The sequence below is a fragment of the Vigna umbellata genome, chromosome 10, assembly GCF_029865625.1.
Source record: "Vigna umbellata cultivar VRB3 chromosome 10, Vumbellata_1.0, whole genome shotgun sequence".
Classification (NCBI taxonomy): Eukaryota; Viridiplantae; Streptophyta; class Magnoliopsida; order Fabales; family Fabaceae; genus Vigna; species Vigna umbellata.
In genome coordinates this window covers 18,362,152-18,387,393 of record NC_142174.1, presented here as the reverse complement: position 1 = coordinate 18,387,393, position 25,242 = coordinate 18,362,152, and the positions used below count along the sequence as shown (strand labels likewise).

The 25,242-nt window shown below is 34.5% G+C and overlaps 2 protein-coding genes and 1 pseudogene across 4 annotated transcripts; 1 reads left to right on the top strand and 2 right to left on the bottom strand.

Annotated features, from left to right (window-relative positions):
• Nucleotides 1-598: 598 nt before the first annotated feature.
• Nucleotides 599-4,489, bottom strand: LOC124820624 (3-hydroxy-3-methylglutaryl-coenzyme A reductase 1-like). The gene is made up of 4 exons (XM_047292360.2): nt 3,546-4,489; nt 3,207-3,388; nt 2,769-3,115; nt 599-1,155 (listed from the first exon to the last, which is right to left on the bottom strand). The coding sequence occupies exons 1-4, from the start codon at nt 4,394-4,396 to the stop codon at nt 913-915; spliced, it is 1,623 nt and encodes a 540-aa protein (XP_047148316.1). The 5' UTR covers nt 4,397-4,489; the 3' UTR covers nt 599-912.
• An 8,578-nt stretch (nt 4,490-13,067) lies between these two features.
• LOC148192083 (uncharacterized) lies at nt 13,068-17,025 on the top strand. 3 transcript variants are annotated; one of them, XM_088100277.1, is made up of 3 exons: nt 13,068-13,279; nt 15,515-16,318; nt 16,425-17,025. In XM_088100277.1, the coding sequence occupies exons 1-3, from the start codon at nt 13,210-13,212 to the stop codon at nt 16,457-16,459; spliced, it is 909 nt and encodes a 302-aa protein (XP_087956403.1). In that variant the 5' UTR covers nt 13,068-13,209; the 3' UTR covers nt 16,460-17,025. The 3 variants fall into 3 exon arrangements, with proteins under 3 accessions (XP_087956403.1, XP_087956402.1, XP_087956404.1); XM_088100276.1 differs by having other exon boundaries at nt 15,515-17,025; XM_088100278.1 differs by lacking the exon at nt 13,068-13,279 and adding an exon at nt 13,287-14,277 and having other exon boundaries at nt 15,515-17,025.
• Nucleotides 17,026-22,540: 5,515 nt separating this feature from the next.
• Nucleotides 22,541-24,493, bottom strand: LOC148192082 (uncharacterized; annotated as a pseudogene).
• Between the last annotated feature and the right edge of the window lie 749 nt (nt 24,494-25,242).

The following is a 25,242-nucleotide window of genomic DNA, read 5'->3' as shown; positions in this document are numbered from 1 at the left end:
GTTCTCACATGTTCAAGTTTGAACTTATTGCCCAAAAAATCGTTTGCACAAATTTCCAATGATAGGAGAATATGAATTCTATTGAACTTGTAAAGAGAATTAATTCTATCCTACCAATGAATGAAATTAATATCCACTGCACCTTTCTTAATCAACTTAACACCCCAACGCTACCAATGAAATTATTGTTTGCTCGAGTGTCATCAGAGAAATTCTCTAATCAATTCCAGAGAGAAACAGTGAAAAGAGATTTTAATATCATACTTGGAAATCCGAACGTGGACTAGACTATGTGAACATTCTGTTTCATTTCACGAAGTATTATCGAATTACCCATTAATTATTATGTAATATCTCTCAATGAAATATATACGTGTGTAATTTGCCTCTTCATTGTTAAAGATCTTTGTATCTTTCATGGTTTATTATTGCATATTTATCTATATTATTCTTAGTGTGCTTTTAAGGCGCGTAATATCTCAATGTATAATATTCCTATTTGTTTATGAAAACACGGATAAACTAACAGGTGCTGGTTTCTCCCTGAAATCTTAAGTCAAGCACAAAATAATGAAGAGAATAACACGGCTAAGAAGAATACAAAGAACTAAAAATATCACATCCTTCATACATTTGCTTTAGAAGACTGACAACATATACGTAGGGTGATTTTTTTTTTGAAAGGCCAAGGAAGGATTAACTGAACTAAGTCTTATTGATGTGTGTTCACTTGAGAACAAAACAGATAAAACACTCCTACGATGGGCAGCAGACATTAATGAAGTCTACTTGCACGTAATTTCCCAACCAACAGCAATTAATTGTCCTTTTGAAGGTACTATATATTAATTATACAATTGCAACCTTGGCTTAGCTTTTACTATTTGCAAACTGATGATGGCGGGAGGTAAATTAAGAAACAACTTGGGAGATATCCTTGCAAGACCTGTTGTATTTCATATGGCTATTGACAAGGTGGCCAGCTGAAATTGCAGACATGAGTGAGAGTTCTCCGGCGAGGACTGAACCAGCTACTATGGTTGCTAGTAACCTAGAATTTGCACCGGGGGAGTCTTTGTTCGCACCCTTAACCCCCAGTAGATTAAGACAAGCTGATTGAGATGCCAGTTGTGTGCCCCCTCCAACTGTACCCACCTGCACCATTCTTTAACTCTCAGCATTCTTAATCAAATACCCATCACCACTTCATGTCAGGTAGCTCTCTGATTTCGAGGTCTTTTCATCATTATAACATATTAATACCGACTTCCCACCGTTATCAATTATAATTTTCATAAGCGGATACGATGCTAAAATTAAAGCAGAGGGATCAAATGCTAAAAAGTCAGATTGAAATTTAATATGAACTGGAATATCAACAACTCATTATCCAGTTAGACACGTTGTGCAATCTTACTCTACAATATAATGTGTCAGCTGTTGTTTAGGTACCCACATACATGTCACCTTTCTCGAGGAGAGAGAACTTGCATGTAAGAAAACAGAGGAATTAAAGAGAAACCAAGTTATGTTCAGTTCATTTAATGGTTTTTACCAATTTAATAAATAGGACAGTTCAAAAAATTTATTTTCCGAAAGCAATTGTTATCGAACATGCACTGTCATTGCTCGCAGCACGCGCTTCTCTCTACATGTGTCGAATTAGCGAGTTTTCTATAATGTTCTATTGCCGATGGAAACTAAAATTTCTGGGTAATGAATTCAGACATAAGAACCCGCGGATCGATAAAAGTTCCAGACAATATTAATGAAGTTTTTGTTGTTTGCTAAGGAACATAAAAAAAATTAAAATATATAATATTTGAAATTAAAATATTATTTAGATAGATTTGTAAAAATATGTAATAAACGAAATAGTTTTTTTTCATTATTATTTTTTCTATTTTATTATTATTTAATACATTTTTATTTATTTATTAATTATATTGAAGATATAAATAATATAAATATTTATAAAATATTTGTTACATATTTTTAACATAATCTATGTTAAATATAATATTATTAGAAGAGTATTTACTTATATTCTTCTTTCCACGAGGCTAACAAGGGTTCTTAAATCATAATAGTCTTTTAGACAGATTTTGGTGATATCACGTTCTTTGACTGTATGCGTATGGTGGATGGATACACACACACACGTACGTACTAGATACTAATGTTGTATCGAGAAAAGTTTCCTTATAGAAAGTAATTCTTTTCTTCTATTCTACTTATTTTCTAACTAAATAAAGGAAGAACAATCGACAGTAAGTATGGAAGATTTTGTCTAGTCACCATTTTATCTTACACGTGTTACTTTTATATACACTTCTGCTCCCTTACACTTCTATACATTCTGCATTTTACGCAGTTACGTGACTGTGTGGCTTTTTTTTTGTCTGTTTATGCACTATGCTTCATAAATAAATGTATTCAAGATACAGATGAGGTTATCTTGAAGCATTTATCGATCTTTCAACTACATTTAAAATTAAATGTTTCTTTATTTATTTGTCCGCATCCGTGTGATTGCGTGTCTTTCTCATGCAAATCACGCACTGCTTTTTTTAATATTGTCATTATAACATTCTTACAAATTAAAAAAAATAGATGATACTGTTTGTATTTTTAATGAAATAATAATTATTTTCTTCCTATTTCTGAGTTCAAGTTTTAAAGTTTGTGGTCTGTTTGAAACGAAGCAAGAAGTGGGATCTATGATGGAGTTAATTGAAACATATATGTTAAGTAAAGAAGACACATACCTCAATGGAAGGCATGGTGACAGAGATGTGAAGGTCCTTGGCGTCGTTGACGGGTTCCATCATAGTTATGCAGTGAGAACTCTCCACATTCTGAGCAGGATCCTGTCCAGTGGCCAAGTAAACTGCGGAAACGATGTTACTAGCATGGGCATTGAAGCCACCAAGAGCACCCGCCATGGCTGACCCAGTAAGGTTCTTCAACATATTAAGTTCCACCAAAGCCTCCACGCTACTCTTCAACACTTTCTTAACCACCTCCTCCTTAATAACAGCCTCGCACACCACCGATTTCCCTCTCCCCTCAATCCAGTTCACTGCCGCAGCTTTCTTATCCGAACAGAAATTCCCTGACAATATTATCATGACATCATTTTGATCCCATCGATTCGAAAAGCAAACAAGGTGACGTCATGACATGTTTAGTGTTTGAGTACTTACCTGATATCCCAAGAACATCCATGTCAGGGAAGTCGCTCTGAAGAAAATTAAGCACGTTCTGAACTCCTTTCGAAACCATGTTCATCCCCATGGCATCCCCTGTAGTGCAACTGAATCTAATATACAGATTCTTCCCTGCCATTGCTACTTTTATGTCCTGCAATCTCGCAAACCTGCTTGACCTACACACGTGTGTGTGGGTACACACCAACTGTTTATTAAACTTTTACTTTTATTTAGAAAAGATTGAATCTAAAAAAAAAAAAGGTGTATATATTGCTTAAATTTGTAATTAAACTGATAATAAATTTATATGACAGAGCTACAAAGAAAAATTACTTGTTGAAAACGACGGCGAGGGATTCGAAATTGAGAGGATCTTCGAGGTAGAACTTGAGCTGAGAGGCGCGTTTGGCGGAGGCGAACCGAACCACGGGGGCTCTGGTCATGGCGTCACGGAGGAGCATGGAGGAAGCTCCGCCGGAGAGGTGAATGGCCTTGCAGCCTCTGTTGGTGCTGGCGACCAAGCACCCCTCGGTGGTGGCCATGGGGATGGTGTACTCGTTCCCGTCGAGAAGAAGCGGTCCGGCGACGCCTACCGGGATCTGAACGAACCCAATCGGCATCTCGCAGCACTGCCCGAGAATGGAGTCGTAATCGAAGCCTTCGACAGGGAGGCCCTTGAGGGACCTCCCGGTGAGGCTCTCGACCGCCTCGCGGCGGATCTCTGCGGCGCGACGGCAGTCTCCGAGGCGGGACTCGAGGGAGTAGGAGGGGACGGAGCCGGAGACAACGGCGAGGACGAGGTCATTATTGTCGTGAGGGAGCGGCAGCGGCGGGGAGAGAGGTGGGGCGGGGGGTTTGGTAATGTGGAGGTCGAGGTCGTCGTTGCGGGAGTTAAGGAAGGGGTGGAGGATGAAGGTAATGCCAAAGAAGGCCATTAGGTAGACGAAAGAGGCGATGAGGGAGAGGATTGCCGCAATCTCGGAGAGTGTGACAAGGTGGAGGGGGGTGGAGGTGCGGATCTTCTCCCGCCATCGGTGGAGGAGGAAGTAGGCGACGGAGAAGAAGAGAGTGAAGAAGAGGGCGTTGGTGAGGTGGGAGTGGGCGTCATGGTTTGGATTAGGGTCGGGTTGTTTCAGGGATTCGCCGACGCGAGAGGAGCGGTTGGGTCGCCGGCGAACTTCCATTTCTCGAGATAAAATAGAGGAGGAAATGGAATCCCGAAAAAGAAAGATGTGAAGTGGGAGAAGGCTTTGGATGGTTGAAACAAAATGCGGAGTCTTAGAATCCTTTTTATAGAAACCAAGTCTCACCAAAGATTTCGCCCTTCTTCCTCCTCATTTTTTCTTATGGCCAATTCAACTTTTTTCAATACTTTCATTAATTTCATTTTTCAAACATATTCATATATTATAAAAACTACATTTTTTATTCTTATTTATTTCCCCATTTAATGTTACCAATCATTAATTATACATATATAAAATTCATTTTTTCAATAATTACACGTCAGTGAATAGTCTATTAACAGTCTGTATCCATACTGGTTCTTATCTATCCATAGTTTCAAAAAATTTATCTTAATAGTGTTTTATTAATTATTTGATTTAAACATCTTAATAGTGTTTTATTAAATACTTGATTTAGAATTTTATATCTATTTTAAATATGCTAAGCACCTGATTATTATGTTACTTTACTTCTTAATGTTATAGATTATGATAATATGTATTTAATACTGTTTTATATCTTTATCAAATTACTAATGATACTTATTAGAATTCATGCACATTAAATACTAATGATTAGTTAAAAATAAAAATCTTCTGCTAGCTAGACCTTATTTATACACTATACAAAATTACTTAAAATATATTTTAGCTGTAAGCTAAACTTAACAAAAAAGTATTATATATAAAAAAATATCTAGTTCTTTACCATAGTTTAGTTTTTGATAAATTATTATAAATGGAATGCGGCTTACTATATCATATAAATATTAAAATAACAAATAAAAATATTTAAAAGAAAATTAATGCCCGATTATATATATATATATATATATATATATATATATATATATATATATATATATATATATATATATATAAAGATTATTGAAGTTTTGGTACAAGAATTAAGAAGTTTTATTTTATTTCAAATTTCTCTATAAGATCCACTACCTCTGAATAAAATGATAAATACTAATTGTTTATAAGTTCATAAATATACTTATAGAGTGTCATAATTCATGTACTCCACTAACATTGCGTAACTTGAATAATATTATTTTCGTAAAAAAATTATATACTTTGTCAATATTTCATTTTTCCAATATTTATGACGCGTTATTTACTTTTATTTCATATCTTCTATTTTTTAATTTTTTCTTTGTACGAATATTGAAGAAAAATAATAACGTTTTTTCCATTGTCTTGACTCTTCCGCAATAAATCACGAAACAACCACCAATCTCTTGTACTCATGTATATACAGTGTGAATATGGGTCTAATATTCCTTGAATAGCCAACAACGAAAGGGATATTTATCCAAGTAGTAATGATAAACGTTTACCTAATTTTGAATTGAGTTACGGAAGTAAGGGAAAAAGTAAAAGAGAAAAGGATAAATATAATAAGTGATTTGATTATAAAAAGTAAAAAAAAAATATACATAAATTTTTCTACATATAGTTGGATATCTATTCTGTGACACTGTTTGCAGTAGTACATGTGTCATGTTGGAGCATTTTCCTTAATATTAAAAATACAGTAAATGATAAATGCAAACATAACGTGAAATAATTTTATAATTATATAATTCATGTACATTATCATAGATGTGAAAGTGTTAAAAAAATAGACAATATGGTCTCAATTCTTTTCTTGTTTTTTTCTCTCATATTTTATAAATAATTAAATATATTTTTAGTTTTTAAATTTTAATTTAAAATTAAGATTTAAATTTTAGTACACATTAGTCCTCAAATATTTAAAATAAATAAATATGTAATTTTGTTAACATTACAGTTTTCCAAGTCTGTTGATTCAGAAAAAAGGTTGGTCAAAATCTTGAAATAAGAAAAACATAGAATGCAAGAACATCACAAGAACTTCGTTTGAAAAAAAGGAAATAGTAAAGTTTGGTACTGTGCTGCACCATGTTTGATTAATTGCTTAAAAAAATGGCACCTGGTTTCTTACTTGGTTTGTTTTTTAAATTATAAGTGTCTTGCAAAATGAGGTAACTTGGAATAGAAAATACTATAAAATCCAAAATGCTGTTATGGATGTGCTAGGCCTAGTTGGTGTGCGCCATGCATGCATATATTTCTATGTACCTAAAGCGCTTCATCAACGTAACTGTAACTCGACAATTCAAAATTGTTTCAGCAAGCAACACTTGTTTAAAACAAACAGATATTTTTTATTAAGCGAAAATTTTTACTTTCCTCTTATTCTAAAATTTTCATGGATCTTGAAAAATATAAACAAAAGACAAACAAAACGTAAAATTATAGTAAAAAATGAATTTCAGCTAAAAACTAACATTAAATAACAATAAAATATTTAAATATAAGAAAAAAGTACCTTAAATTTTCCTCATCAACCTATAAGTTAACCTAAAGAGAATGAAATTCACTATGAGTAATTTTATTTTTTTTAAATTTTGATTTTGTTTTTTTTGTTCTCTTATAATCTTTAGTGTGATTCATGTATTTAACTTTAAAAACATTAGTCATTTACTCTAAATTTGTTGTGATATATTTTTGTTTGTTTGATTTGGATGTTTTAGAGCAAACAAAAACATTTTTTATATTCTTATATTCATTCTCTTGTATTGTAAATGCTTTGAATATCATGATATTTTCAAATAGGAAAATAAACATTGATATTAATTAGATTGATTGTGTATAAAAGTAATTTAGAAAGGTAATGTTGTTAGTTGCGATTAATTTATTGAGATTGGGAAGTTATTTTACATGTGGAATTATGTTTTGATGTTTTGATTACAAGTTGGAATTTGACGTTTATTTTATGATATGAAGTATTTGTTAATTGAGATGTTGAAACTTTATTTTTTATTTCAAATGAAAATAATAGATAAATATCATTTTGTAAGAAACGGTGGAATTTTGCATGTTAAAATTCAACACGATGGATAAAAGCTAAAGAGTACGATAATATCCCATTATTTGAATTTCAAGTAGAAAGACAAATTAAAAAATATAAAATAACCAATTTCATTTTAAATAATAATCTTCATCCAAAAACAATTTCTAAAAATTCTGCTCAGTATTTGAAAATACATTTATATGATAGCATTATTGTCAGAACCTATTAAATGCATCTAAGCCACCTGTTAGGCTCATTAAATGCAACCCACGACCCTTTGCTCAGGTGCATTAAAAATGCACTCAAACTCTGACTTCACAACTTGTCAAGTGTCAAAATGGAAGGTTCGGAAGTCAGTAATGGGAGTGCAGGTGTCAGCAGAAGAGCGCACGACCGTTTGGACGTGGGGCAAACAAAAATGATTTCTGAAAAACCTGCCACACTCTTCTGCATGCACCTTCTTCTTCCCAAACTCTGAATATCCATTTTCTCCTCCTTCTCTCTAGAAAAATCTCCCTTCTCTCTACTGAAACTCACCCTTTCTCTTCTCCGTTCATCATTCAGAAACCATAGAAGTACTCCCGGTGTCGTAAGCTTCAAATTGGACCGAACAGATCCAGATTCTGAAACTGGTAAGTTTCTCGACCTTAGCCGTTCGTCTCTGGGTTACTTGCAAAACCAAGTTTTGGTTGCATGCAGGGGTATAATCTAAATTCTTCCTTATTTTTATGGTTAGACTTAATCAGATGAATTAAGAAAATCGTTGAGGGTAGAAAGCTGTAGAGGGACGAAACAAAATCATACTCTTAGGACGTTCACCACTGATCCAGGTAAGGGAAGCTTATTCAATTTAATTCGTATGTTTTATTTGTGCTGTATGGACGTTTTTGTGTTGCATGAAGCATGATCTATGTTATTGGATTTTTGATATCTGATCATAAGTATGAACTGAAGTATGTTGAATATGAGATGTACTATGATATGATTATTTGAAAGTATGAAATGTATATGCTGAAAAATGAGTAAATGGAATTGAAATCTTTAAATGTGAACTTCCCTATGATAACGTACGTTCGTCATTGAATGGTCCTTGACCGTTCGGTGTTGTTAGTAAACTTCTTTGAAATGGAATTCTTTCATTTGGAAAGAATTCTAGTTGAGGACGAACGCCCTCTTGTATTAGTGCTACGTTTGAGCATTCGGCCAAACGTAGATGCCCTGAGTGTTAAGTGAGGAGTTGAGAAGCTTGAAAATATATATTCGGACACTTAGTCATTCTTAAAAACCTATTTGAGTGTATAATATGATCTAAGGGTGTTAGAAGTTGGCAAAAATGTATCTAATAGGTCAAGGGTGATGCATGAGGCAAATTATGCAGTTTTGGTGCTGTAGAATTATACAGACTCGACGAGAAGTTGGGTCGATGAGCGAGAGGTTGGGGGGTCTGGACCACTGTCTTTGTGTTCGCACAACGATATGGGTCGTTGAGCGAGAAGTTGGGGGTTCTGGACCACTGTCTTTGTGTTCGTACAACGAGCTGGATCGCTGAGCGAAAGGTTGAAGGATTTGGACTACTTTTTATGTATTCACACAACGAGTGGAGTCGTTGAGCGAGAAGGATCTTTGGTCACCTAGCGAGCTTGGTTGCTGAGTGACTAGTTCAAGATTTTTCTTGTATTGTATTTTAGCATAATTCTCTGATAATCATGGGTATGTTTGATTCTTTGAATGGTTTAAAAGTTCCTCCGTTATTATATACCCTGTAATATTATATGTTGGATTCAATGTGCAAAGTATATGGTTTTAAGTATGGTTTCAAAGTTATGAAAGTAAGTTTCAAGGTGGAACTTCTTGGTGAGGTTCAAGTATGTTTAGAATGAATGCAGGGAGCTCAGTCTTGGAGGTTATCCTTAAACTCTAATAGTCTTTCATTCTCAATTACAGAAGATAGATCCATGTCGTGAAGAGTAACATGATGTCTTAATCTTTGGTGCTTCCAATATGATCAAAGGCGTGGAACAAACTAACCTTGTAAATGTGGTAGGGTAAAACTCATTGGCAATGACTTTGCAAAGCAGTAGAGGCCACCGCAAGTGCACAACCCATCATAGCTCAATAATCATTCTAAGTCCGGAGAGTCCAGTCTAAGTCTTAACATGTTTAGGATGTTTGAAGTTGGTTGTTATATGTGAATGAATTAAGGTGTTTAATGTATTATAATATTGTATAAATCTTTTTATATCTAGCTTACCCTTTTGTTTGTGTTTGTGTTTGTATGTGGTTGTGTTTTTTTTTCTTGGTTATGGTCATCCTATAGGTGTGAGTAGAGGGAGATGAAGTTTTCTTGGAGCAGACACTTGATGGAGGAGACGCTGCCGTTTAGTTTTCTTTAGAGTAGTATTGTAAATAGTTTTGATTTAGCCATTGGTATATAGAGTTTAAAATTTATAGTTGTTTTTTATAACTCTAAGTTTATACTTTATATTCTAGTTAACATTGTTCTATCATATTAGATCTGTGATGACAATTATATGGTTAAATGCTATATTTTGGGATGTTACATTTTTGGTATCGGAGCAGCTGTAGGTTATGAGTGTACTATGCTTATGTTGTGTACTTATAGTTATGTCTAGTTGGTATTCTTGTTTCTTTGAGTTAGACTGATGGTTTTTCTCTTTGTGTAAGAAAAAATTGGCACCTAGGCCTGCTCCTCCCTCACCCACAAATCTTGATCCATGAGATATGATGAGGATGATGGAAGTAGTGTTGGATGCAGTGCAGCAACAAAATGTTGCTTTAGTACAGCAGAATATTGTGGCCTTACAACAGTTGGAAGCTGCTAGGGTGTCAGTTGAGACATCCCAGAGGCAGTATGTTGAGTTGATGAGCAATGAAAGGGCTGTAGTTGAACCTTCTTCTTCTTCTTCCTCTCAGCCTCCGGAGTGGAGTCTTGAGAGCTTTCTCTAGCATCATCCTACCAAGTTTAATGGTAAAGTTGGTCCATTATTAATGTTTAAATACATGATGATGTGTATACTTATATTTGTTAAATTACTTATATTCATGTATATTTGTTGGTATATATACATATTTATGGTTTGATATTGGATAAGTGAATAATTGGGGGACACATTGACTTTGACTAGTTATGTAAGGATACTGGAAAAGTGTCATGCTATAGGAAATAAACGCGAAACTCATCCTAAGATAATTATCCTAGCTTCATTGTTGTATAATCATATAAAGAAGATTTAAGGTGATGAGAAGAGAAAATAGACTTAAATTTGTCTTAGTAACATGTTTACATTTGGCTTGGTAGTAAATGTTTCATGTCACCTTAACAATAAAAATTTATGTCAACTAAGGTTTGATGAATTCAGAACATGTAGATATTAGTCTCTAATAAGATTTAATTACCAAGAATTTTAAATTTTTAAGACAAATGTTTCATATTTAATCATAATATAGTGTATATCTAAATAAGTATATTGTTACAAATCTATAAGTGAATTCAAACAAACTTAAAAATGATGTGTTAGTTTTATTTTGATAATCTATAACTATAATATAATATGTTTTGAGAACTTTAATAAATACGAACTTTTTACTTATAACATGTATAATAGAGAGTATATTGTTCTATTAGCATGATAATTCGCTTAATATGAATGACATCACATTAAAAATTTTTATTTTATTTTATTGTGAAATACTACTTATAATTTTTTTATATCTCTTAATTGGTATCATATCATATTACTATTTTTAAAGTCGATTCATTACCGAAATAATAGAACTTATGAATTCTGTGAAATATTTATTAATATAAATAAATACTGCTAACAAACAAATTGTTTATCTTTTATTTTTTATTTTTGTTTATGTGTATATTAAATTAGTTTTGGCTACAACTATCCCTCCAAGTTATTGCACAAGTTTGCATTCCAATCTGTGATTAGATTCTTTAGCCTATTTGAGAGATTATATATCTTATCACTAAAAAATTATATGGAGAAATTTTATGAGATACCACGAACAGCTAACGGTGTATTAAAAAAATAAAGTCAAAATACAATGTAATAGGTTGTATAAAAAATAGTAATAGGTGAAAGAAATAGAGCATACAGGGGAAAAAGAATAAAAAAATAACAGAATAAACAAATGAAGGCAAATGAAAAATAAGAAGATAGTTGTGGCTTAGGAAAAAAAACAAAAAGAAACCAAAAAATTATCTTCATTTCAGGGATGAATATATATATATATATATATATATATATATATATATATATATATATATATATATATATATATATATATGTTGGAGTTAAGATAAATATAGGTTTCTCTGATTTTTTAGTCAAAAGATAAATACATGTTTCTGATTAAGATGTTGTGTTTTCTCTCCCAAACTTGTCTTTTGACTAGATAAAATGATGAGATAATTTAGAAGTTAAAAAAAAGACTGAATAATTAAATCCATTCATATGTCTTAACACAACTTTGAATCATAATCACTCATTTTATGAGACACAACATCTTCCTCTAAAAGAATCAATTGTAGTTTAACTAAAACATAAAAAAAAATAAAAAAATTACTTTGAACAATTAAAGATACAAAAATCCGTTACACACATTAATTATTTTTTCTGTTTTAATTAATTAATTATTTTTCCGAGTAATACTTTAAATAAATATGCTAGATTTTAATGTTCAATTAAACTAATATTAAAAAAACAAAAGTGTGCAAGATTATATATCTAATCAAAATTACTAATTTTATAATATGTAAAGACCAACATCATCACATTTAAAAAAAAAAAGAGTCAAAGCTTATCCAAAATGGCAGATTATGTAAGAAATAAACTAAAACGTTTTCATGAAATGGGATTATTATGTATTAATACCACAAATTGCATATGCAACATTCTGAATCATGTAATTAAGGTTTTATTTCTTAAACAGATATAGACATTGGGCTGGTTTATCCGATAAGGCAGGGATGATCACATAACAACAAAAGTTAGATAGCTAGGAAAATTCATCAATCAAATGATCAATATGTTAACTAAATGTTGTTTCGTGTGGTTCTGAACATTGAAGATGAAGTACCATGTATTCTATCATTTCTATGACTTTTTACGCTTCAAGACAAAACTACATTTGTTGGGTCAAGCATTTCCTTTGGAGTATACATTCAGTTTAATTTCCTTTAGTAACAATTCGTAGCTCTGTAGATAGGTAGTTTAATTAAAAAAAATAGTAAAAGAAGAAAAATTTCATAATATATGTGTTTAATATGTTATTCATATCTTCACGTTATACAAAATAATTGCAAAATTATGTTATCATTTTCGTATTATTATTTGATTTTAATGTTTCTTGCAAATCAAGGAAGATTTCTAAATCGAATTTTAATTTTTTTTACTGTGTGCTTTAAAATTTTAAAATAAAGTAAAAAAATTAAATATGAAAATTAATTTATTTTGAAAGCATAAAAAAACGTTATAAAAGATCCAGAAAAAAATCTAGATTTATGAGATAGCAAATTCTGCTATTCAATTAAATAATAAGTCCTGTTAAAATGAATTTATTACTGTGAGATTATTGGGTCTATCCAAAGAGAGGCCCAAGACTTTCCATTCAGTTTCGAGATAGCCCACCCAGAGCAAAACGCAGCGTTTATCTCCTTTTCAGATCTATGATATTGTTTCAAGTGATGCACTTTATTTCAATTTCCTTTGCTCTATCACTCCACAGAGCGTTTTTCTCCCTTCTGCAACTCATTCAATTCTCATCATTTTGCGTGCAATGATCTGAATCGTTTTTGTTGTTTCACCATTATTAATTTTAGTCTGTGGAAGACGTTTCTGATCATTCATGCAAAATGATGTCAATTTGTGGGTTTATTTTACAGGGACTTAGTCCAGCTTGCAAGACAAACAGTAACATGCGAGGTATGTATTTGCTTTCTTATTCTCCTTGTCTTTTATTCAATCAGATCTTTATTAGTTTTGAAAGGAATTACAATATTACTGACATGTCGCTTGAGTTTATCATAAAACCAAAAATTATTATCTGCAGTTCTAGGGTTTTGTCATAGTTAATTTGGATGGAAAGGTGAACTCTGATTGATTTTTTTCTACTAATTGGATTTTGCCTTTATGAGGATGTAATAAGACGCATTGTTTGGTTCATTTAGAAATATTTCTTTGAGCTTACTATGGATTTGTTAGAAATATCTTATTTAGTGATTTTAGGTTTAGTCTATGGAAGAGGGATTTTTAGTTTTCACTTAAAATAAAAAACCTTTTGGATATGTTTGCTGAAGAGTTGACACCTTTTGTTAACGTGTTTGCGATTTGCTATACTTTTCCGGGATTTGAAATCATTTGGGGATTGCTCAGGTTGCTGTAAGTGTGTTGTTGTTTCCCTATTTTTTCTTTTAAAACAGTTCGGTGTCCTGTTTTTTCTCTATTGTTTCATTGAGATTCAATATATTAGATCTTATCATTCTCTTGTGAGAAGAGATCTGGCGTTTATTGGGAAAACCTTGGCAAGGTTGAACGTAGACTGTTTCTCGTTGTTAGTGCTTGTTTGATCTGGAATAGAGGTTTGGATCTCCCGATGATATTTCGTAGGTAAAAAGAGTTAAGAAAATCTTGTTAGAATTACCTAACAATTAAGTGACTCATGTGAAAATGAGGGTCAAAATGTGATTTAATATAATTGAGGGACTTAATGACAAAGTTACAACTTGATGGAAGTTGTATAAGAATGGATGAAGGGTTCTGTCCCTGATGCATACAATTTTCATGAAAGCAAGAAGCTCTCTCTTCCATTAGAAAACCATCAAGAAAGTCTTGAGAGAATTAAGGTTGCATCAAGGGATAGATTGGGTAAGGAGTTGAAGATCTAGAGCAAGGAAATCAAGAATCAATTAGCATGGATCAAGGTTAGTAATTTCTTATCTTGCTTATGTAATTATGTTTAATCTTGTTTAATCTTGTGAGAATCATAAATTCTTAAGATCCTAATGTCATGTAATCAAGATCATTAAACTTACATGTGGTATCAGAGCTTAGGTTGTTAGATTTATGATTCTCCTAAAATAAAGAAATTTGATTCATGGTTTTTTTCTAAAAAATGATGAAATTGTGGTGCTGGAATAAATGCTTTAAGTTGTATATATAAAAGGCTGCATATTGAAATTGTGTGCAAGAGGTAGAAGATGATGAATAGTAGTGTGGGTTTGAAGGTGTGAAAGCTGACGGGAGGTGCAAAGTTGAATCATGCCAAAATGCTATTATTTAAAAAATTAAAGTTGGACAAACTTTGTTTGCCGTATGGTGCACTGAAGGTGCATTGAAACTTTTGCAAACTTTTGTTTTTTTATGAATAGTATATTAAAAAAAAAATCAAAATCAAGTTGGACAAACTTTGTGTCTGCCACACACATGAATGGTGCATTACAACTTTGCTAACGTGTACATCATCATAATAATAATAATAAATTATTTATGCAAATTTAAGAGAATTAAAGTCTTTTAAGTGATTAGAATTAAAGAAGAAGTATTATCACTCTTATGAAAATTTAGTCACTTAAATTGAAATTAGGTTTTCAATTTTAATTATGACACATAATAAATTTTATGTGAATAAATATATATTGTTAAATTAAAATTAACAAGGATGCTATTTATGATTAATAATGAAATAAAGGTTATTATTATTATTATTTGAAATTAATTATGGTAAATTTTGTTAGTCACCAAAGTGATCAAAATTTTAAAGTTAATTTAATTTCAAATTATTAATGATTTTATTTCAATTACTCATTGTATGGATGCTAAATTATGAATAATTAATTTTTGGGTTAATTGAAAATTCATTATTATAAGATATTTTGTATCATTCAAAGGTGATTATTTGCTCTTATAATTAATGAGTATGATTGTAGATAATTTTGTATGTTGGCTAGATTTATTTATATACCCAAAGGTAGTAGATGATTCTAGTTGATGCATATTTTAATTATCAGTAAAGATTTACAATTATTAGCATCATTATGCTTATGTTTGTGTATTAATGGATCTCCCAAAGGAGAACACTAATATACATAGAATGATGATTAAAGTATGAATCTGTATTTATGACTCAAAGCACTAATGATTAGCATGTATTAATGACAGTCCCCGTTCCGGTATCTTTACACTCGCTCGCTACGTCTGTTCCAGTCTTTAATGGATTAAATTTCCCTGATTGGAGTGAACAAGTCCAATTTCACTTAGGTGTATTGGATCTTGACTTGGCTCTTCAAGTTGAGAAACCGGCTGCTATCATTGATATTAGTAGCAATGAAGAGAAAACTCATTACAAAGCTTGGGAAAGATCAAACAGACTTAGTCTAATGTTTATGAGAATGAGCATTGCAAGTAACATCAAATTTGCTATTCAGAAAACTGAAAATGCAAAAGAATTTATGAAATTAGTGGAAGAGCGCTCCCAAACTACTGACAAGTTCCTCGCTGGGACATTGATGAGTACGTTGACCACCATGAAGTTTGACGGTTCACGTACTATGCATGAACACGTGATCGAGATGACAAATATTGCAGCAAGGCTTAAGTCTCTAGGAATGAAAGTGGATGAAACCTTTCTCGTGCAGTTCATTTTGAACTCGCTACCGTCTGAGTATGGTCCATTTCAGATGAACTATAACACCTTAAAAGACAAATGGAATGTGCATGAATTGCACAGTATGTTAGTTCAAGAAGATACCAGACTTAAAAACTTAAGAAGCCACTCTATTCATTATCTGAAGAATCAAGGAGTTGGAAAGAAATTTAAGAAACATGTAAAGGGTAAAGGACCATTAAAGATTGACGAGTCCTCAACCAAAATCCAGAAGAAAAATGATAAATGTCATTTCTGCAAGAAGCCTGGACATTTTCAGAAAGACTGCTTAAAGCGTAAAGCTTGGTTCAAAAAGAAAGGTGAGATAATGCTTACCTATGTTTTGAATCAAACTTAACTGAAGTTCCCCATAATACTTGGTGGATTGATTCTGGATGTACGACTCATGTTTCTAATGTGATGCAGGGATTCCTTACAATCCGAACCATAAACCCAACTGAGAAGTTCGTCTTCATGGAAAATAGAGTGAAAGTTCCAGTGGAAGTCGTCGGGACTTATCGATTGATTCTTGACACTGGATATCACTTAGACCTGATGGATACTTTTTATGTACCTAGTATCACTAGAAATTTAATTTCTTTGTCTAAGCTTGATGTTGCTGGATACTCTTTTAAATTTGGGAATGGTTGTTTCAGTTTGTTTAAGCGTGCCTGTATGATTGGATCTGGTACACTTTATGATGGTTTATATAAATTGAATTTGGATAATTTATATGTTGAAACTCTTATGACCTTGCATCACAATGTTAGCACTAAACGCAGTTTAGTGGATGAACGATCTGCTTATTTGTGGCATAAACATTTGGGACACATTTCCAAAGAAAGGATGCAAAGATTAGTAAAGAATGAAATCCTTCCGGATTTAGATTTCACTAATTTGAATGTATGTGTGGATTGTATTAAAGGCAAACAAACAAAACACACAAAGAAAGGAGCCACAAGAAGTACACAACTTCTTGAAATTATACACACTGATATATGTGGTCCGTTTGATGTGAAATCCTTCAATAAAGAGAAATACTTCATCACCTTCATTGATGATTTTTCGCGTTATGGATATGTCTATCTACTGCATGAGAAATCTCAAGCAGTGAATGTCTTGGAAGTTTACGTAAATGAAGTAGAAAGACAATTAGACAGAAAGGTGAAAATTGTCAAGTCTGATAGAGGTGGTGAATATTATGGAAGATATGATGAAAGTGGACAACATCCTGGTCCATTTGCTAAATTTCTTGAGAAACGTGGTATTTGTGCTCAATACACAATGCCAGGCACACCACAACAAAATGGTGTATCAGAAAGGCGTAATCGAACCTTACTGGATATGGTTAGGAGTATGTTAAGTAATTCATGTTTACCTGTATCATTGTGAATGTATTCATTAAAGACTGCCATGTATTTGTTAAACAGGGTTCCTAGTAAGGCTGTTCAAAAGACTCCTTTTGAGTTATGGACAAATAGGAAACCCAGTTTGAGACACCTACATGTTTGGGGTTGTCAGGCAGAAATAAGAATTTATAATCCGCAAGAAAAGAAACTGGATGCAAGAACAATCAGTGGATATTTCATTGGTTATCCAGAAAAATCAAAAGGGTATATATTTTACTGTCCTAACCATAGTACAAGAATTGTTGAAACTGGAAATGCTCGGTTCATTGAAAATGGTGAAACTAGTGGGAGTATAGATTCACGAAAGGTTGAAATTACAGAAATTAAAGTACAAGTTCCTGTAATTGGTACCTCTTCTTCAAGAGTTGTTGTTCCTCATGTTGTAGAAACACACAACAATCAAGAAGAACAATACATCAATACTCCTGTGATTAACAATGAACCAGTAGTAGAACAATCACAAGAAATAGTATTAAGAAGATCTCAAAGAGAAAGAAAGTATGCTATTTCGAATGATTATGTGGTTTATTTACAAGAGTCAGAAAATGACTTGAGTATTGATAACGATCCAGTTTCATTTTCAGAAGCCATTAATGGTGATAATTCTGATAAGTGGTTAAATGCTATGAAAGATGAGCTTAAATCGATGGTACAAAATGATGTATGGGATCTTGTGGAATTACCAGAAGGATGCAAGAGAGTTGGATGTAAATGGGTCTTTAAGACTAAGTGTGACTCTCATGGTAATATCGAACGTTACAAGGCTCAACTGGTTGCCAAAGGTTTTACTCAGAAAGATGGCATTGACTATAAGGAAACATTTTCACCTGTTTCTAAGAAAGATTCTTTCTGAATTATCATGGCATTAGTAGCTCATTATGATCTTGAGTTGCATCAAATGGATGTCAAAACTGCTTTTCTGAATGGGGATTTAGAAGAGGATGTCTATATGGATCAACCGATGGGGTTCACTGAAAAAGGAAAGGAACACATGGTGTATAAACTAAAGAAATCAATATATGGACTTAAACAAGCTTCCCGACAATGGTATCTCAAGTTCAATGATACTATTATATCCTTTGGATTTAAGGAAAACATTGTTGATCGGTGTATATATCTAAAGGTCAGTGGGAGTAAGTTTATATTTTTGATTCTATATGTTGATGATATCTTGCTTGCAACTAATGACCTTGGTCTGTTAAGTGAGACTAAGAAATTTCTCTCTAACAACTTTGAAATGAAAGATATGAGTGAGGCATATTATGTGATAGGAATAGAAATATTCCGTGATAGATCACAAGGATTATTAGGTTTGTCTCAGAAAGCATATATTAATAAAGTTTTAGAGAGATTTAAGATGGATAAATGTTCAACATCTCCCTTTCCAATACATAAAGGAGACAAGTTTAGTCTCATGCAATGTCCAAAGAATGATTTGGAACGGAAACAGATGGAAAATATCCCTTATGCATCTGTTGTTGGGAGTTTGATGTATGCTCAAACATGTACAAGACCAGATATTAGTTTTGCAGTTGCTATGCTTGGTAGATATCAGAGTAATCCAGGAATGGATCATTGGAAAGCTGCAAAGAAAGTTTTAAGATACCTACAAGGAACAAAGAATCACATGCTTACTTATAAAAGATCTAATCATCTTGAAGTGATTGGATATACAGATTCAGACTTTGCTGGTTGTATAGATACAAGAAAATCCACTACAAAAAAGTAGGGCATTACCGAAGGCCAGAAGCCCTCGGAAAATGCCATAAGCCGTCGATAAAGGGTGTTTACCGAAGGCCTATCAACGGCCAAAAATCCTTCGGTAAATCTCTTGTCGCTAATAATTACCGAGGGCTTGTGCCCTTCGGTAATTACCGAGGGCCAGAAGCCTTCGGTAATTACCGAGGGCCTAAAGCCTTCGGTAATTACCGAGCGCCAAAAGCCTTCGGTAATTACCGAAGGGCAAAAGCCCTCGGTAATTTCCGAAGGCCAGAAGCCTTCGGTAATGACTTACTGTGGGCATTTACCGAAGGGCAAAAGCCTTCGGTAAATTGCAGAGAAGGTTTCAGAGAAATGGTATTTCTTGTGCATACCAGACCTGTATATCAAATTTCAATTACAAACAGACCTGCATATCAGTTTTCAAGCACATACAAACATGCATAATGTGCATCTCAAAGATGCAATCAATTATCAATATCCATTGAACATCAATTAATCCATAAAACATCCATTAATGTATAGATAATGTAATTATAGTTCAAATATAAAACAATGTAACAAAAGGATGTTCTAACATCCAAAGTCTGGAAGTAGATCTAACTAACATTGAAATGATATCAAGTAAAAAATGTTCTAATATCCAAATGTTTGTGTAACAAGTAATAAGAAAATGAAACTAATAATGTACATAACTATCATCAGAATGATCTTCATCATCCTGCTCCTCTACTGATGGCTGGACTGGTGTGGGTTGGACTGATGAGGGTTGGACTGATGTGGGCTGCTGAGTGGCAGCAGGTGATGAGGAGGGTCGTGGTTGGGTCGGAGGGATATTTTGTACGTCCTGTGAGGTTTCAGGCAAGACTCTCATGACCAGGGCCTTAAAGTTTGTAAACTCTGCTCTGAGATCAATGATCTCCTGGTCACGTTGCCGGAGTTCCTGCGTGAGGCGAAGAACGACCTCGTCAGGAGTACTGGTGGAAGAAGAAGGCTGGTGCTTTAGAGTACCTCCTCTGGATGCTGTATAGTTTGTAGCAAGCTGTCCCGCACCATACACTCGTACTTTTTTCTTCCCACCAACGATGTCGATCCAGCACTGTGTCCTACGGATGTCATCATCTGCATTACTGCCATCATCCAGTGTAGGAGCTGACTCATGTTCAGATCTAACCTGTGAAAGTCTCGTAGAAAAGTCTTCCTGTTGAAACATTAAAAGCAATGTTAGGGAACGATAGTATAACATAAATGAAAAATTAGTAATAGTAATAGTGTTATTTGCTTACATGAGTCTTCCGAGATCTTTCATCAACAAATTGATTAGTTCCCTTCCGAACATGAGTCTGTGCAAAGACCTCATCCACATGGACCGCCCGTCCTAGAGCCTGTGCCTGTAACATAATTAAAAATTACAAGCGTCCATATGAAATAGAATATACATAACTTATGTATGAAAGAAAAAGTTATGTAATGAGATTATACCATGCGAATGGCATGCTCATGAATGGTGATCGACCCACCAGTATGCAGGGTGCCACCCCTTTCAGATGCTCTGTTCCGCTGGGCTTTGGCACACTTATTGCGGAACTCTACTGTATTCCAATGGGCCAGTAAAGAGTTCCAAATTTGATCACCCAGCCAGTTAGGGCGCTGTCCTGCATTGCGGGCATCCCTAAACATCTCTGACAGCCGATGAGATGCTTTCATGTGAAAATTTCTGTGTATCTGACTTTCATGTTCAGGTTTCCACTGCACCTTCATCTGTAACATTAAAGAGAACAAACATTAATTACAAAACATAGTAAAATAAGAGGGACATTAGTGTAATGGATTGCTCACCTGAAAGCGCTGCCAGAATGGCTTTCTGTCGTCATCAGGTATTGCTCCCCAAGTAGGCCATGGAGTTAAAAACTGTTGCTTAATTGAACGTGTGATGGCCTGGGAAGCAACCCTAGATGGAATAAACCTGCATAACAAAAGTCATTTCAATTACAATAGGGTTTAAACATCAAATTATATCAACAGATTATAAACTTACCCTTTACCATAGGGCTCAATCCATGGTCGATCACCGAGGGGCGGGTCAAGACCATCACCATCACCACTTGAATCTGGATCAGCAGGTGGTGTGAAAGTCTCAAAAGGAGGTACAGAAGAGGAAGAAGGTATAGAAGTAGGGTCAGGGAGAGGAGTGGGGGTAATAACAATAGGGGGAGGAGTGGGGGTTATAATAACAGGAGGAGGAAGAGGGTCTGGTGCAGGGGTAGTAGAAGGCTGAGCTGCAGAAGGAGGAGAAGGGTCTACTGCAAAGGTAGGAGTAGGGTCTGCTGCAGGTGTAGGAGGCTGTATAATAGGGGTAGGAGGAGTCCCCACAGATGATGTACTACCTGCAGCAGTGGTAGGTAGTCTAGCAGGCACCCTAAGTACATACTTTGGTGCCTGCCGTTGCCTCTTTGTAGGCCTTGCAACCCCCTTTCCTTTATCAGGACGTTGTGAACCTTGTCCTGTCATTACTGCATTGAAATGGTAACAAATAAAGCGAAACAATATAAATGAATAAAGAAGGATCAATTGTTTTTAAAGTCAATGTATAAGTAATTGCATACAACTTTAAGATGGTATTTTAGATAACGGTAATCAAATGATAGTCCAATTTGCTACAATAGATGTTCAACATTCAATCATCGTCATCATGATCATCATCTTCATCTTCATCTTCAGCATCGTCTTCATCATCATCATCTTCTTGTTCTTCTTCTTCATCGTCATCATCATCATCTTCTTGTTCTTGTTCTTCTTCTTCATCTTCTTCTTCTTCTTGTTCTTCTTTCTCTTGTTCTTCATCACCTTGTATTGTTGCTTCTAATTCATCTCCATCACCATCAGGGTCGACCAATGCGGTTACACGTTCAACTTCGATAATTTCTTGCGGTTGTGACATTTGGTCAAGTTGGTAGGCAACATCTTCCTCAACTTCATTTGAGTCTATGCGACCTCTAGGCTTCGTTTGTATTGCTACGGCCCAACCACGCTTGTCAATATTGCGAAATGGTGGATATGGCACATAATAAACCTGTCTGACATTAGATGGTAGAATGAAAGGATCAAACGGTCCATATCTTAATCTCTGGTTCAGTTCGACAATATTAAAGCGTGGATCGACTCTAGTACCAGCTCTAAAAGGATCAAACCATTCACAATAAAAAAGTACCACTCTGTTTGGAGAAGTAGTGCTGTTGTACTCTAACTCATATATTTTATGAATGATGCCGTAAAAATCATCATAAGAACCCTCTGTTAGGCCCTTGACATACACACCACAATTTGATGTTTTCTTTCCTTTAGACCATTCATGTGTATGGAATTTGTAACCATTGATGAAGTAAGTGTGTCATTCTTTGACACATCTCATTGGCCAATTAGAGAGATGTCTGAACTCTTGAGCCGTGGGAGTTAATGCCTGATTAAAAACCTACAAAGGTACTAACAAAATTATAAAAGCAATAGTCAAATTAACCTTGCTCTAAACGTAGGAAAAACTACGGACCTGATTTCTAAACCAATGGGGAAACTCTGAATGTATTCTAGCAGAAGTATTTCCTTCTGCGACTTGCTCAGCCACAACAAATGAGCTGGTACAAATGAAATTCATTAGTGTATAACAATTAAACCGTTTGATAGATTAGAGATGGATGATGACATACTCAAGGTACGACTTGACTTCACTGCAATTGATCAAGACATGGACATGAGCAGAGTTGAATTCAGCATCAGTTAACCAATGAGTGAATTCTTTCCCTGCGTGACGGCCTGATTGTCGGAAAACTGATAATGCACCTTGACGTGGTTCAACTTGCCATTGCATTTCATTTCTGACATGAGTGGGGGACAACATGAAGTTCTTGAAATAATGTGAACAAAAATAAGTTGTCTCTCTATGCAAGTAAGCTGCACAAATTGAGCCTTCCACTCTAGCTTTATTTTTAACTGACCGTTTGGATTCTCCCATAAACCTTTCAAAGGGATACATCCACCTGTACTGCACGGGTCCCCCAAGCCAAGCTTCATATGCAAGATGAATTGGAATGTGCTCCATTGAATCAAAGAATGCAGGAGGGAATATTCTTTCCAATTTGCAGAGAATAATCGGGATATTTTCATCCATCTTTTTAAGGGAATCTTCCTTTAGTGTCGTGCAGCACAAATCTTTAAAGAAGTTATTGATCTCTATCAGTGGATTTAACACGTGCATTGGCAAACAACTGAACGCAAGAGGGATTAAAGTCTCCATGAATACATGACAATCATGACTCTTCAACCCTTGAATAGTACCGTTCTGAACATTGGCACATCTGGACAAGTTAGAAGCATATCCATCTGGCATTCGAAGCTCCTTGATCCATCCACACACTATTCTTGCCTCGTCTTTTGAAATGGTGTAATTTGCTTTCGGTTTAAATAATCGGCCGTTACCTTGTGCCTTCAACTCTAAGTCTTTTCGTCCACAATACAAAGGTAAATCTTTTCTTGCTTTCTCATTATCTTTTGTCTTACCTTTAACATTCATAACTGTGTTGAAGACATTGTCAAAGAAATTTTTTTCTGTGTGCATGACATCGATGTTGTGTCTTAGCAAGTTGTCCTTCCAATAGGGAAGTTCCCAGAATATGCTTCTTTTAGTCTAATTATGCCATTCCCCAAACCCTTCTAGCCTATTTTGACCAGATTCAGTGACTTTTGGATAGTCTTTCACTCTTCTCCACACGTGTGATCCACTAAACTTTGGCAGGGGCATATCCGTTTCAACTTGTCCTTTGCGAAATGCCTTTTTGTTTCTTCTAAATGGGTGATAAATGGGCAAGAACCGTCGATGGCAGTCAAACCAACTACTTTTCCGGCCATGACTCAATTGGAATGACTTTGTATGTTCCATGCAATGTGGACAAGCTAATCGACCATGCGTGCTCCAACCAGATAACATGCCATACGCTGGGAAGTCATTAATAGTCCACATCAAGGCTGCCCTCATAAGGAAATTTTGCTTCCTTGAAACGTCATATGTCCAAACACCATTCCATAACTTCTTCAAATCATCAATTAAAGGCTCCAAATAAACATCAATCAATGATTTGGGATTAGATGGACCTGGTATTATACACGATAGAAACATGTAAGGCTTTGTCATACACATCTCAGGTGGTAGATTGTATGGGGTAACTATCACGGGCCAGCATGAATATGGTGATGCAGACGCCTGAATGTACGGGGTAAACCCATCAGAGCATAGACCAAGTCTGACGTTACGTGGTTCGCTAGCAAAGGATGGATGTTTACGATTGAAGTGCTTCCAAGCTTCACCATCAGAAGGATGACGCAAAAATCCCGGAGTTTTGTTACCATCATGCCATGCCATGTGTTCTGATGTTTGCATTGAAGTAAACAATCTTTGTAATCTTGGAATTATAGGCAAGTAGAACATGGACTTTATGGGAATTGTTTTTTTTTTGCCTCCGTCCAGCATGCATTGTATGATATCGAGGTGAGCCACAAAACTTACATTCAACCAACAATGCATCATTTTTGCCACTGTCATTGTCATAGAATAACATACATCCATTAACACAACAATCAATCTTCTTGACATCCAATCCCAACTTTGAAACACATTTTTTGGCTTGGTAATAATTCTTGGGCATGAAATTGTTTGGTGGTGTCAAATCTAACAACAGTTTTGTATAGAAGTCCACTGCTTGAATGGGAACGTTCCAATTAGATTTCCCAGCCATGAGTCTAATGCACACTGACAATTTTGACTCAGATGAACCTTCAAATACAGGTAGATTTGCCTCTGTCAGTAAATTGTAAAACCTCTGCGTCGTTTCATTTGGAGGCTCTTCATCATGACTATCGTCTGCTTCTTCAGCATGGTGACGAAGAGCATTGTCGACCATCTCTTGCATATAGGCAAATTGATCTATCTTAGATGTATGTACAACAGTATTCGAACCTGATGCAAGCCGTTTTTCAGCTGCAGTGGAGGTCGAAGGAATTTCTTCACCATGAAATGTCCAGACCGTGTAATTAGGCATGAACCCTTTTTGGTAAAGGTGAACTTT